This window comes from Sphaerodactylus townsendi, linkage group LG02, assembly GCF_021028975.2.
Source record: "Sphaerodactylus townsendi isolate TG3544 linkage group LG02, MPM_Stown_v2.3, whole genome shotgun sequence".
Classification (NCBI taxonomy): domain Eukaryota; kingdom Metazoa; phylum Chordata; class Lepidosauria; order Squamata; family Sphaerodactylidae; genus Sphaerodactylus; species Sphaerodactylus townsendi.
The window spans coordinates 123,319,231-123,331,285 of NC_059426.1; the positions used below are offsets into that span (position 1 = coordinate 123,319,231).

Here is a 12,055-nt window from a genome sequence, read left to right on the forward strand (position 1 = left end):
CTTCTATTCTCTCTTTACAACAAATCTGTGAGACTGGTTAAGCTGACTGTGTGTGACTGTGTGTGACTGGCCCTGGCCCTGTGGCCCAATATCACCCACCCACCCACCCACCCACCCACCAAAATTCCATTGCAGGGTAGCAATTTGAACCTGGGTCTTCCAGACCCTAGTCTGAAATTCTGCTGTATCACACTGTAATGTGTGATGATTTTGGGCCAGAATGAGTCACGGAACTTGTGTGATATCAAATTACCCATAGCTGCTGTCAGGCCTGGCCTTGACGAATCCTTCCTCAAAGGCCAAAACAATGTGCTCCTTGTCCCTGCCTATTATTGTAGAAACAAAGTCATCATCAAGAAATACTGTTGCGGTTGCCTAGCAATTGCCATAGAGGCCACTGGTTTCTTAAAGTTCCAGGAACTGGCTCTATTATTTTGGAGAGGGTTTTTTTAAGATTCCAGATTTTCCTGCAAACCTGAGACTTTGTCAGAATTGTAGAATGGTCTGTTGTGTCCGTTCATGCCTCTTGTCTCTGGATTCAAGTATCCACAGACCTTGCCCTGTTGAGAATTAGATTTATTATTTTTTTAGCATTTGATAAGTTTCACAACAGTGCACTCTTTTTAATACTTTATTTTGTCATCATGCGTCATCATGTGCTTTTATTGTGGCATGGGGCCACAACTGGAAAAGCTTCTTACCACTGAGGATTGTCCCAGGGAACAGAACAAAAAAGTATTTCCTCTAACTTCCTCGTGTACTAGCGACTCCTCCACTGAATACATACTTTAACTGACTACTACTTTTTTATATCTAATCATGGATTTTATTATTTTTGTTCACAGTAACCAAACGGTTAGTGATCATTTGAGAGCCAGTGTGATGGCTGAGAGTCAAATTGAGGGCCATTGTGGTTTAGTGGTTAAGATTGTGGAACTAGTATCGGTAAGACTTGTGTTCAAATCCCCAGCTCATGCCAGGAAGCTTGCTTGGGTGACTTTGGGTCTCAGCTTAACCTATCTCACAGGGTTGTTGTGAAGATAAAATGGAGGAGAGGAGAATAATGTAAGCTGCTTTGGATCCCTATTGGGGAGAAAGATGGGATAAAAATGAACTAAATAAATTAATATGTTAAAAGAATATACCCAAACGTGAGGCAGAAATTATCTTTTTAAATGACAAACTTACCTCATGACTGGTTCAGCAGCAGTATGAGCTCGGTAGAAAAGTGAATATAGATAAGGAAGAAGGGAGTAGCGCTCCTTGATAGCCTCTCTGATAATTTGCGTGTTCTCTTTTCCAAATAGCCACGGTTCTCGACGCCTGGTGCGCATATTTGCATGGCCTCTGAAGAAAGGTTGAAGCGCCCCAGCCTGATACCATCGAATGAATAGTTCTGGACTTGGATTTCCGATAAATCCACCTACATCCGCTAAGTTTCAGAAGGGAGGCAATTGGTATGTGAGAAAGGAGTGAAAAAGATGCAAACTTCAACTAGATTTTTCCTTTCTTCTGCATGTAGTTATGCATTGTCCATGAGCAATTGAACAGAAGTTACCAAAACTCAAATTCTTTGCCCCTACAAAAAAAAAAACCAGTTCAAAGAAAGGAGATAAGCTGTGCTAAAATTATACAACAAATATGTGTAAAAGGTATTTGAAACGTATAATGTAAACCAAAGTTGCTTGGTTTTTAAAAACTGTTGGTCATATGCTGTTTTAAGAGCAGTTACACCTCATCCCATGAAATTTCGGTATATCAGTATCTATCAATTTTAATGACACATGCGAGTCAGGTTGGGTAAAAAATGAGGATTTGAAACTGGGGCACCCTAGTCCTACTCTTGTATTTTGACCATGACAGCCAGTAGTAATAAAAAGTGGTTTGAAGTCTCTTCAGTAAAGCCACTGACATGCTTGATAGAGATTGAACTAGTATATTCCTTACCTCCACAAAATGAAATTCCTGCCACGCTGATTGTAAGCAACATTGGAATGGAGATTTTCAAATAACTCCAATCTGCTTTGTTGTCTCCAGTCCATACAGCACCTGAAAAAACCCCTCAAAATCATACACTAGAGTAGCAGCCCTATTCATACATGTTAGGGAACAAGATTTATTTCAATATTTATACCCTGCTTCCTCTTTGCAGGTCAACATGGTTTACACATTCAAATCAAAACCATACAAAGTACTAATTTCCCTCTAGTTGTCACACATAAGTGTGAGCGATGGGGTGCACTTCTGAGTAAATGTGTTCAAGATGACACTGTATCCCCAAATTGGTTCTAGTCTCAGGTTGGTTTAGCTAAAGTTGAATGCTAATGACTCATGAGAAACTGCATCAAACCTGGAACAAATATCCATCAGGTGTACACTACTAGTGCAGTCACTATGCTTGTTTTCTAATGCCAGAAGCAGCTGATACCTCATTATTCTAGCTATACGGAAAACAATGTATACTTCTCCCTTGAGCTTAGAATGTGACAGCTACATTTTAAAAATCTCTGCAGAGACAAAATGAATGTCATTAATATGCATTAGATACAAGTTAGCAAAGTGATAATGCAAAAGATAAGACAGCTTCTCAAAACTTTTTACCTGATCTTAGGAAATTTAGAGAAAAAAACTAAATAGGCAATGGAGAAGTAAGTCCCATGTTATTCAATCAAGTCTATTTCCAGGAAGGAGATCTGAGGATGACAACCTTATTTGTCTAGGAAATTGACATGCCGCACTTGAATTTCACCAGACCCACTAACTTTTAATCAATTTCTGGTGGAAAAGTTCCATTGATAAGGTAAATGGCTTTCTAAACTTTATAAGAAATATAAATGCTCCACAGTTCAATGATCTCTCTCTCTCTCTCTCCATCTATTTTGTATGCAATACAACAACACCACCAGTCTTTTTCTTTGACAGGCTCTTACTGCTAGGATGGTTAGAACACTATATGCATTCTATACAGATATCAACCTTAAAACATTTGTGACAAGAAAATATGTTTTCTGTGACCTGAATAAATAATGCAAATTGAGGAAAGTGTGTATAATTCTGCTACTTTACTATTTTGCATAATTTATTCAAACACTGTTGGTATTAGGGGGGACAGAAGCGACTCTTCAGAGCCTTAAACTCTGTCTCAATGACCAGAAATTTAGGCAGCCATCTCCCTGTCTTCTCATATTTTGATTAATATTATCTCTATACTCTCAAGAATTTTTTACATCTGTAAGAACTAGCAATTTGCTCTTTAAAAAAAACAGAAGTAAAGATCCTAATGGAATTCAATACCCACTATGACATATTAAGGGGTTTCTATGCTCCTGGAGGATTATAGTAGAATCTGTAATTTTTAGGGGTGGGGTTTTGTTGCCCCCCCCTTCCCCGCTGGCTAAACTGTGACAGGTCTCTTGACCACTGTCTGAAGAACAGAGTGGCCTCTGAAAATACAGGTTAATTCTCATCTAGGCCAGGCCTTGATGAGACAGTGAATTTTATGCAATTTAGTTCCAATCAGTCCACAACTCTGTATGAAAAGCAAGGGCCTATCCAAAAGAACTACGAAGATACGGTGATAATTGTTTCTTAATATTTGTTGAACACCATTTCTGTTTGCATGGCACCAGTTTTGCTCAACGAAACATTATTTTTAAATAATAAGGTTGCCATGTTATGCATTAAGCAAGCAGTCTTCCGCCATACCCACCATATTTCTGTGACCCAGCGAAGAAAGAGCGTGTGAGGACAAAGGGCCTCTCCAGTTGCCCACTGCGCCTGATCAGTCCTTCTGCAGTTGCCATTTGCTGAAATGCACAAAACTATTTCCAGCAAAGAAACTATCTCTATTCATCAAAACTGTTATACTCCACCTCTGTAGGAGTCAGGAATAACAATAATTCCGGACTTGGAAAAATAGGCTAGAGTACTGTAAAATAGCAATACATAGAAACAAAACATTATGAAAACCTCCTATAACATTATTTTTTCACCAAATCTGTCCCCTTTCTGTCCCCACAAGGGTTACCAAGGCAGCTAACAAATTAAAATATACATTTTTAAAAGCTGGTCTTTATTTTCAAATTATTATTGATAATATTTATTCCTATTTTTATTACGTGGAATGCTGAACTGTTGTGAGGAAAAGCAAGATCTAAAGGTTTCAATAATCTGAAGCATGTTACAATACAATGCTAAACCAAGTTATACACTTTTAAATCTATTATATTTGTGTTTTTTCTTTCGTTATAATTATTTTTTTGTTAATTGTGAATTCTTTATAAAATATTTAGAAAATAAATTGAAACATACGTAATAATCACATTTTAAAGCCATCTAATCTCCCAATCATCAAAACAATTATAAATGGAGCTAAAGGTACATACAAAGACATAAAAATGCCAATCAAGACATTGGGGAGGAAGAAGGAGTCACTAAAGGGAATACCAAATGAAACAAAACATTCTTCAGATATGGAGTAAATACATGAGTCTGTAATACTAATTTGTGAAAGCTATGATCCTGGTTACTAATGATGAGGCATGTCAGAGTCCCAACTGCAAGAGAACATGGAGAATCACCCTCAGTATCCACCCACTAAGGCTAGAAGCATGGGCTAAGCCAGGCCTTCATAAAGAAATCAGCTGAGGACACCAGCTATGCTCCTCAGACTAGGTCAGGAAAGAAGTGGAGGACAAGTGTGAAGGAAACCCTTCCCCTTTTGGTTTGAGGCCTCTGGGATTGTATGTAACCCTCTCTGCTGGCAAGAATCTGCCATAATCAGGCAGATCTTTTATAGGCAAATAATATAATTGATTTTTTCAGGATCATACAAATTTAAATCAAATTCTAAGCACAATAAACAAAAAATGATACAACAAAGAAATTAAGAACATAAATTGTTAGTGAACAAAGCAAAGAACATAAATTACTGGTGAAGAGCAAAATATTGAGTTATGAAATATATATAATACTGGAAAATCATGGGAGCTTCTGGCTACATCTCTGCCACCTATAAACAACCTATGTACCAGCTATTTCAGATGAGACAAGACTAATATGACCTATTGAGGGAAATTGTAGGATTTTAAATTCTGTTTAAAAACAAAAATTCTAGGAACTATCAAGCAAAACATACTAAATGCTTGTAAATCCTGATACCTGACCAAATTCCTGTTAAGGAATTCATTAATCTGCTTTTGCCAGTGAATCTTATATGAGGCAATGTGTTAGGATTTTGCAAGTACCTTCTTCATTCTGTCAAGGAAAAGTTAACTGTTGAAGTCACATGACTAAAATCACGTTAGCTTCTGAAAAGATCTCTCTACTTCTTTCTTCCAGCAAAAGAGCAGTCACACAGGCACAGATAGACTGAAAAGCCACCCAGACTGAGCACTTGCATAGAATGCTTTGCTTGGGTCCTAGCACTTACACAGTTCGGTCCCCAAGGCACTAAGACACAAGCAGAGCATTCTGGAAGGTCCAGGAAATGGTTGATTAATATGCAATTCTACTGTCATCTTTTGGTGGAAAACAGTACAGCTAAAGAGAAACCTATACAAGAGTTAGCATCACTGTTAACTTATTTTTTAAGATTATCGGAGAAATGACAGAAGCACAGCTCCATTAGATCTGAACTATTTCCTGCTTTGTCTGGCTATAAGAAAGGTACAATGGACTGCTTATTTCTGCCAATTACTTATAATTGGGAAAAATGTACATCCACCATGAATAAAAGAATCATTACCTGAGAGAGACTGGGATAGTCAATGGTTAAAGTAAACAGATTGTATATATGCCAGAAAAGAGAGAGAAATTTTTTGGAGGAAATTGATTTTATTTGTAATGTTTTAAAATAGCAAAAATATTAAATTTTATACCTTATCTATGCCACTATAACATGCTTTGAATATGTAGCCATGAATTAATCATATAATTTGATAGCATTCTTAATCCTATAAGGCTTATACTATATTAATATGAAACAAGGTGAAATGAAAGAAAATAAAATGGCACACAAGTTGAACTTCATTTGTAAATTCCATACCTGGTAAAACCCATAGAGATTATGAACCTCTCGATGTTCCCACGTACCATGGTGGACAGCATCCTTCTGCATGGTTAGTTCTACTCCTTTGAAGACTGAAGGCTCATTCATATCATTCCAGACAAAAAGGATCTCAGAAGAACCCTGCAAAGAAACATTCCAGTTTCATTTGAACTGCAAGCTCAGTCCACTCTGCTACTCAGTTTCTCTCTGTCACAATTTTATTTTACCCTTCCACCAAGCAGGTTGGTGATGGAAACTGTTGTTAACTCACAGCCAACTTGTGGTGATTCTGTAGGGCTTTCAAGGCAAGAGACATCCAGAGGTGGTTTGTCATTGACTGTCTATGCATAGCAACTCTGGACTTCCTTGGTGGGCTCCCAGCCAGGTACTAACAAAAGCCAACCCTGCTTAACTTCTGAGATCTGATGAGATGGGGCTAGCCTTGGCTAGTCAGGACCCAAGAAGCTTAGGGTGGTATATACGGCTCACCCTTCTTCCATTTTATCCCCACTACAACTCTGTCTGGTTTAAGCATTGGTGAGCAGGATAGTGGTGTGCAAGGATGGCATCTGCATGTTCTGTCCCTGCAGTGCACTGCTCACTGTTGGTCTGTCTGGAGATAGAAACTTATCTCCAGAAGGGCAATACCTACTCTGGAACTGGGGAGGCTGCAGGAAGGGAGGCTGCCACCATCAGAGGCAAGGTGAGGGAAGCCCTAAGGGCCACGGAAGAGGCTGCACTGGGCGTGGAAACTCCCTGTATATGGATGCTGGATGGGTTATGTCTCTGGGAACACAGTGAATGAAGAACATTTCCAATGTATGAAGGCTTCATTTATGGGTTATGAGATTTGGATGGGGGAGGGACAGAACCAGCATTAGCCAGAAGACACTGGCTCGCCTCTCTGTTAGCGAGTAGACCTGCGGCACAGTGGAATGCTGGTGACCGAGAGTAGGAGAAGCAGCCTTGGAACTCAGCTGCAACACCACAATAGTAGAAAACACCACAAGAAGCAGTTACTCTTCAGTGAAGTGCAGTTTAACAGAAGCCCTATGCGAAGATTTGTGCTGAGTACCAAGTTGGTGTTGGGGCCCCAGTTCCTTCAGCAACCAGTCAGCCTTGTGAGGAAAGGGAGGAGCCACCTGAGCTTGTGCCAGATACATGACCCTAAGGAGTTGGGGGATTGCAGTCAAGAATGTGCTTTGAGGCAAGAGGCAGGCCATTAGCAGAGGAGAAAAAGCAAGGTACTGTATGTACACCCCTTTCCCTCTCTATCTGTGGTCTGAAAAGACTAGAGGAAGACATCCAGGTCCCACATTTATATCCCATGCTATCCCCATAGGGTCACAACATAAAACATACAATTAATAAAACCATTAAAATAGCAATAGAAATATTAAAAACAGTAAAAAATGTCAATGCTTAATAAATAACAATGGCTATAAATAATACAAATCCCCATCACCACTTTTAAGGGCTTTTCTTTGCTCCAGTTTAAAAGAGAGAGCCCCAGGAGCAGGTTGTAAAGTCCTCAGTAAAACAGGCATGCTGTGTTGCATCTCTGTAAAAATTCCCATTTGGATGCAGCTTCTGAGATGGATTAGACTGAGAGAGTGACTAGACCAAGGTCTCACAGTGAGCTTCATGGCTCAGTAGGGATATGAACCCAGGTTTCCCCAGTACTAGCTAAACACTCTAACCACTACACCACACTGGGACTCCTTCACAGTCTTATGTCCCACTTCTCGACAATATTAGATAATATTTGTCTACCAATAGCTAGTTAAAGTAACCATAGGTATTTTCTTTGTTAATCCTACATTGCTCATGGTCTCACTTCACTGGGAGCGTTCTCTTGTCCTTTAATCTCCCTGACCGATTCCTGTCTCTGGGAACATTTCCAATGTATGAAGGCTTTTTAAATGGGTTATATTCAAAGTGGCGGAATTGCATACATTATTCTCACGCAACTCCATCCCATAAAGGACTTGGAATTAAAGATGTCAGCAAGATGGAAAAGTTACCTTTACCTTTTATCTTCACCCCTTGAACTTATAGCATTTTTTGAATTTGGAAAATAGGTAGTGAACACCACAACAAATGACTGCTACGGGGTTGGAAGCAATCACGAAATAGCTGTGGAGTGGAGTCTAATCAGAAAATGGTGGATGGCTCCACAAAATATTATGAGGTTTCAAATCAAGGATAATCTTTTAATGGGGGCAGCTGTTTCCATATTGATTGCTTCTAATGGACACAAAGGCTCTGCTGAAGCAGCTCCTACTTCAGTAAAGTGGAGGAAAGCCAGGACTGGCTCTTAGTATTGGGGAAGAACAAAAAGGGCACCTGCCAGAAACACACTGGGGATGCCATGGTGACATCCACAGATACCATGTTGGAGATCACTTCTCTAATGCCACTCACATAACCCAGTCTGCACCTGTGACAAATTCCAGTCCTGAGCAGAGATGGCTGTATCAGTGGCATATCTGCCTATGGGCAAGGGAGAGCACTTGCCCCTGGGTGCCCCCTTGTGGTGAGCACCAAAAATGCAGGTCTGTTTGTGGGGTTTTTTGGTATTTTTAGTATTTTTCCTGTTTTTGGCCTGCAGGGGGCACAGTTTTTAGTTGTTAGCACAGGGGTAGGGAACCTGCGGCTCTCCAGATGTTCAGGAACTACAATTCCCATCAGCCACTACCAGCATGGCCAATTGGCCATGCTGACAGAGGCTGATGGGAATTGTAGTTCCTGAACATCTGGAGAGCCAAGCAGGGTTTCCCTACCCCTGGGCTAGCAAGGCACCACCATTTCAGGGATTTTTTGGGAGACTGTCCTGATGATATCACCCAGGTTTGGTGAGATTTGGTTCAGGGAGTTCAAAGTTCTGGACTCCCAAAGGGAATGCCCCCATCCCCTATTGTTTCCAATGGGAGCTAATAGGAGATGGGGGCTACACCTTTGAGGGTCCAAAGTTATGGACTTTACGAATCAAACTTCACCAAACCTGTGTGGTATCATCAGTAGGGTATCACAAAGATACTCTGAAATTCTGGTGCTGCTATTTTAATAATTGCACCCCTGATAGCAGGCACCTCCTAAATTTTCCCAGATTCTCTTTTTAAATCCACCCCTTCCTGCCAATGTGCTTGTTTCTTCTTTCTTTCTTTTATTTCTCCTCAAAGCCTAATAAAGGCATTATTTCTTCATTATTATTAAATCCACCCCTCTCTCGGCATGGATTTAAAGTTGGAGAATCTGAGGTCCCTTAGTGTTTAAACATTGAAAGTGATGCTGTTTCAAGGTGGGGGATAATCCACCCCAAAACAGCATCACATTCAATGTTGTTTAAACTGGGGACTCCAGATTCTCCCTTTAAGGTGGATTTAAAAGAAGAATCTGGGCTCTCTAGTTTAGTGATGCTGGAATCAACACCCGAACAGCATCACTATCAATGGTGTTTAAACTAGAGAGCCCAGATTCTCCTTTTAAATCCACCTTAAAGGGAGAATCTGGGGTCCCCAGTTTAAATAACATTGAAAGTGATGCTGTTTTCCCCCAATTGGGGGGACTAGATACACAACACCATAAAGTTTTCTATAGCAGTAATAAAACATTTTGAAAGCATTTTGAAAATGTTTTCAAAAAAATATTTCTGCTGTGTGGTATGGCCCATTGCTGTGTTCAGATTTGTGAGTTGGGGCATGTTCTATAATGTGATAGTGACTTTGAAATGACCTGGTGTAAAAAATCATTGTTTGGTCACAGTGGGGGAGGGCAACCACCCGGGGGGGGGGGCGCCAAACTCAGGTTTTGCTACCAGGCTCCAGTTTGCCTACATACGCCTCTGGTGTGTATGAAAGTTGTTTCATATTTGATCATATTTAGGATTATTCCAGTGCACAGCCATCTAATGTAACTTCTGTTTTAACTGTTCTGTTTCTCTTTTTCTTTCCCTTATTTCTAATGGCTGGATTCAAGGCTAGGAGTTCCTTGAAGACCAAAAAGATTTTCGGGGTATGAGCTTTCAAGAGCCAGACATCTGCAAAAATGGAGCTTTGACTCTTGAAAGGTCCTACTCTCAAAATCCTGTTGCTCTCTAAGATGCTACTGGAGTCAAATCTAGCTGCTCGACTCCAGATCATCATGGTTACCCTATGAAACTACCTTATTTTTAAGGATTAGGATTCTACCACACAGGATTGTTAGACAAGAGCACAAACCTTATAATTTTGGAAGGCAAATTGATCTGCATACCACTCCCGGACATCAGGATTGGTAAAATCCAGATAAGACGAAAGACCTACAGGCAGGGGGAAAAATTACACTTGTAGAATCCAAATACAGAGGTACATTAAGTTAAGCAAATAGAGACCTTTGCTGTTGTCACTTCTTAAGGCACTGCCAATGCAATCCTAGGCTGACAAAAGGTTTAATAAAAAACAAACAGTGGATTAAGTGTTGACCCGCGTTATATTATTTTGTATTAAGGAAAACCATATTATCTTATTTCTACACTTTTTTACAATAGAATTTGCAAAAGCAAAAAGGAGGTTTATTACCTGGCCAACAGAGGCCCTCAAAATCCTTGCCTGTACGATCTTTTACAAAATACCCTTTTTCTTTAGCTTGCGCGTATAGGGCATACTGAGGATCAGCCTTGATATGCGGGTCCACGATGACAACCAGCTGCCAGTAAAAGATACAATAAAGATACTCATCAGTGCTGATTGTATAAAATACTGCAGGAAAACGTTTTAAGCCAATTCAGACATAAGAACATAAGAAGAGCCATGGTCTGGCGCTCTGTTTGTACAGTGGTCAACCAGCACCTCTTGGAAGCCCACAAACAGAAAGACTACGAAAGCATTATCCTGCCTGTGCTCCCCAGCAACTGATTTAAAGAGGCATAGTGCCTCTGGTACTGGAGGGAATAGATGGAACAGATATGTACCATGATTAGTAGCCACTGATAGCCCAGTCATCCATGAATTTGCCCACTCCCCCTTTAATGTCTTCCAAGTTCTTGTGGCAGCAAGTTCCACAAATTAACTGTACACTGTGTGAAGAAATACTTCCTTTCGTCTGTCCTGAATCTCCCACCCTTCAGTTTCAGTTGATGACCTGTTTCTAGTATTATGGGTAAAGGAGAAAAGCTTCTCCCTGTCCACCTTTTCTAAGCCTTGCTTCATTTTATAGGGCTCTATAATTTCTCCCCTAGCTTGTCTATTTTCTAGACTAAAGAACTGCAAGTGTTTTAACTGATACTCATAGGGCAGCTGCTTTAGGCACATGATTATTTTGGTTGCACTTTTCTGCACCTTTTCAAGCCCAACAATACCATTCTTTCAGGTGTGGTGACCAGAACTGTACACACTGTTTCAAGTGTGGTGTCAGATTTGTATAAGGCCAGCATGGTAGCTGGAGTTGTATTCTCTATTCCTGTTCTAATTATGGTCTGCATAGAATTGGCCTTTTTCACAGCACCTGCATATTGAATGGACATTTTCACTGAGCTATCCATTGACACAACAAGGTGGTTTTCTTGGCCTGTCACTGCCAAAGCAGATCCCAACAGTGTATATGTGAAGTGGGGATTATGTATCTGAATATGCATCACTTTACATTTGCTCTCACTGAATCTCATTTGCCATTTTAATGCCCACACCCTCAATTTGAAGTAATCCTTTGCAATCTGTTCTCATCTTAACCACCCTAAATAATTTTGTTTCATCTGCAAACCTGGCCACCTCACTACTCACCTCTAACTCTAAGTCATTTATGAACAAGTTGAAAACTAGTCCCAGTACAGATCCTTGTTCACAGCTTTGGACTTTGTCAAAAGCTCATTCCTGTCCCAAACTGAATTTGATGCCATTGTGATGATCAAGCTCCCCAATTCATTCAACAACCTCCACACTTTGAACTAGGTCCTGGGTAGCACCACTGAGGATTAAATACAGGGTTGCTTTCCTTCCAGTTAGTTCCATAATTAGAACTTCTAGGGCA

The 12,055-nt window shown here is 40.2% G+C and overlaps 1 protein-coding gene across 2 annotated transcripts in view; it reads right to left on the reverse strand.

Moving 5' to 3' along the window:
- Positions 1-12,055, reverse strand: part of GANC (glucosidase alpha, neutral C) — a 44,235-nt gene that overhangs the window by 14,422 nt on the left and 17,758 nt on the right. For both annotated transcript variants that reach the window (XM_048485845.1, XM_048485844.1), the window contains 6 exons: positions 10,609-10,735; positions 10,270-10,349; positions 6,047-6,190; positions 3,710-3,806; positions 1,948-2,049; positions 1,189-1,432 (listed from right to left, as the gene is read on the reverse strand). In XM_048485845.1, coding sequence (XP_048341802.1) covers positions 1,189-1,432; positions 1,948-2,049; positions 3,710-3,806; positions 6,047-6,190; positions 10,270-10,349; positions 10,609-10,735 — 794 coding nt within the window. The remainder of the gene's footprint in view (positions 1-1,188; positions 1,433-1,947; positions 2,050-3,709; positions 3,807-6,046; positions 6,191-10,269; positions 10,350-10,608; positions 10,736-12,055) is intronic.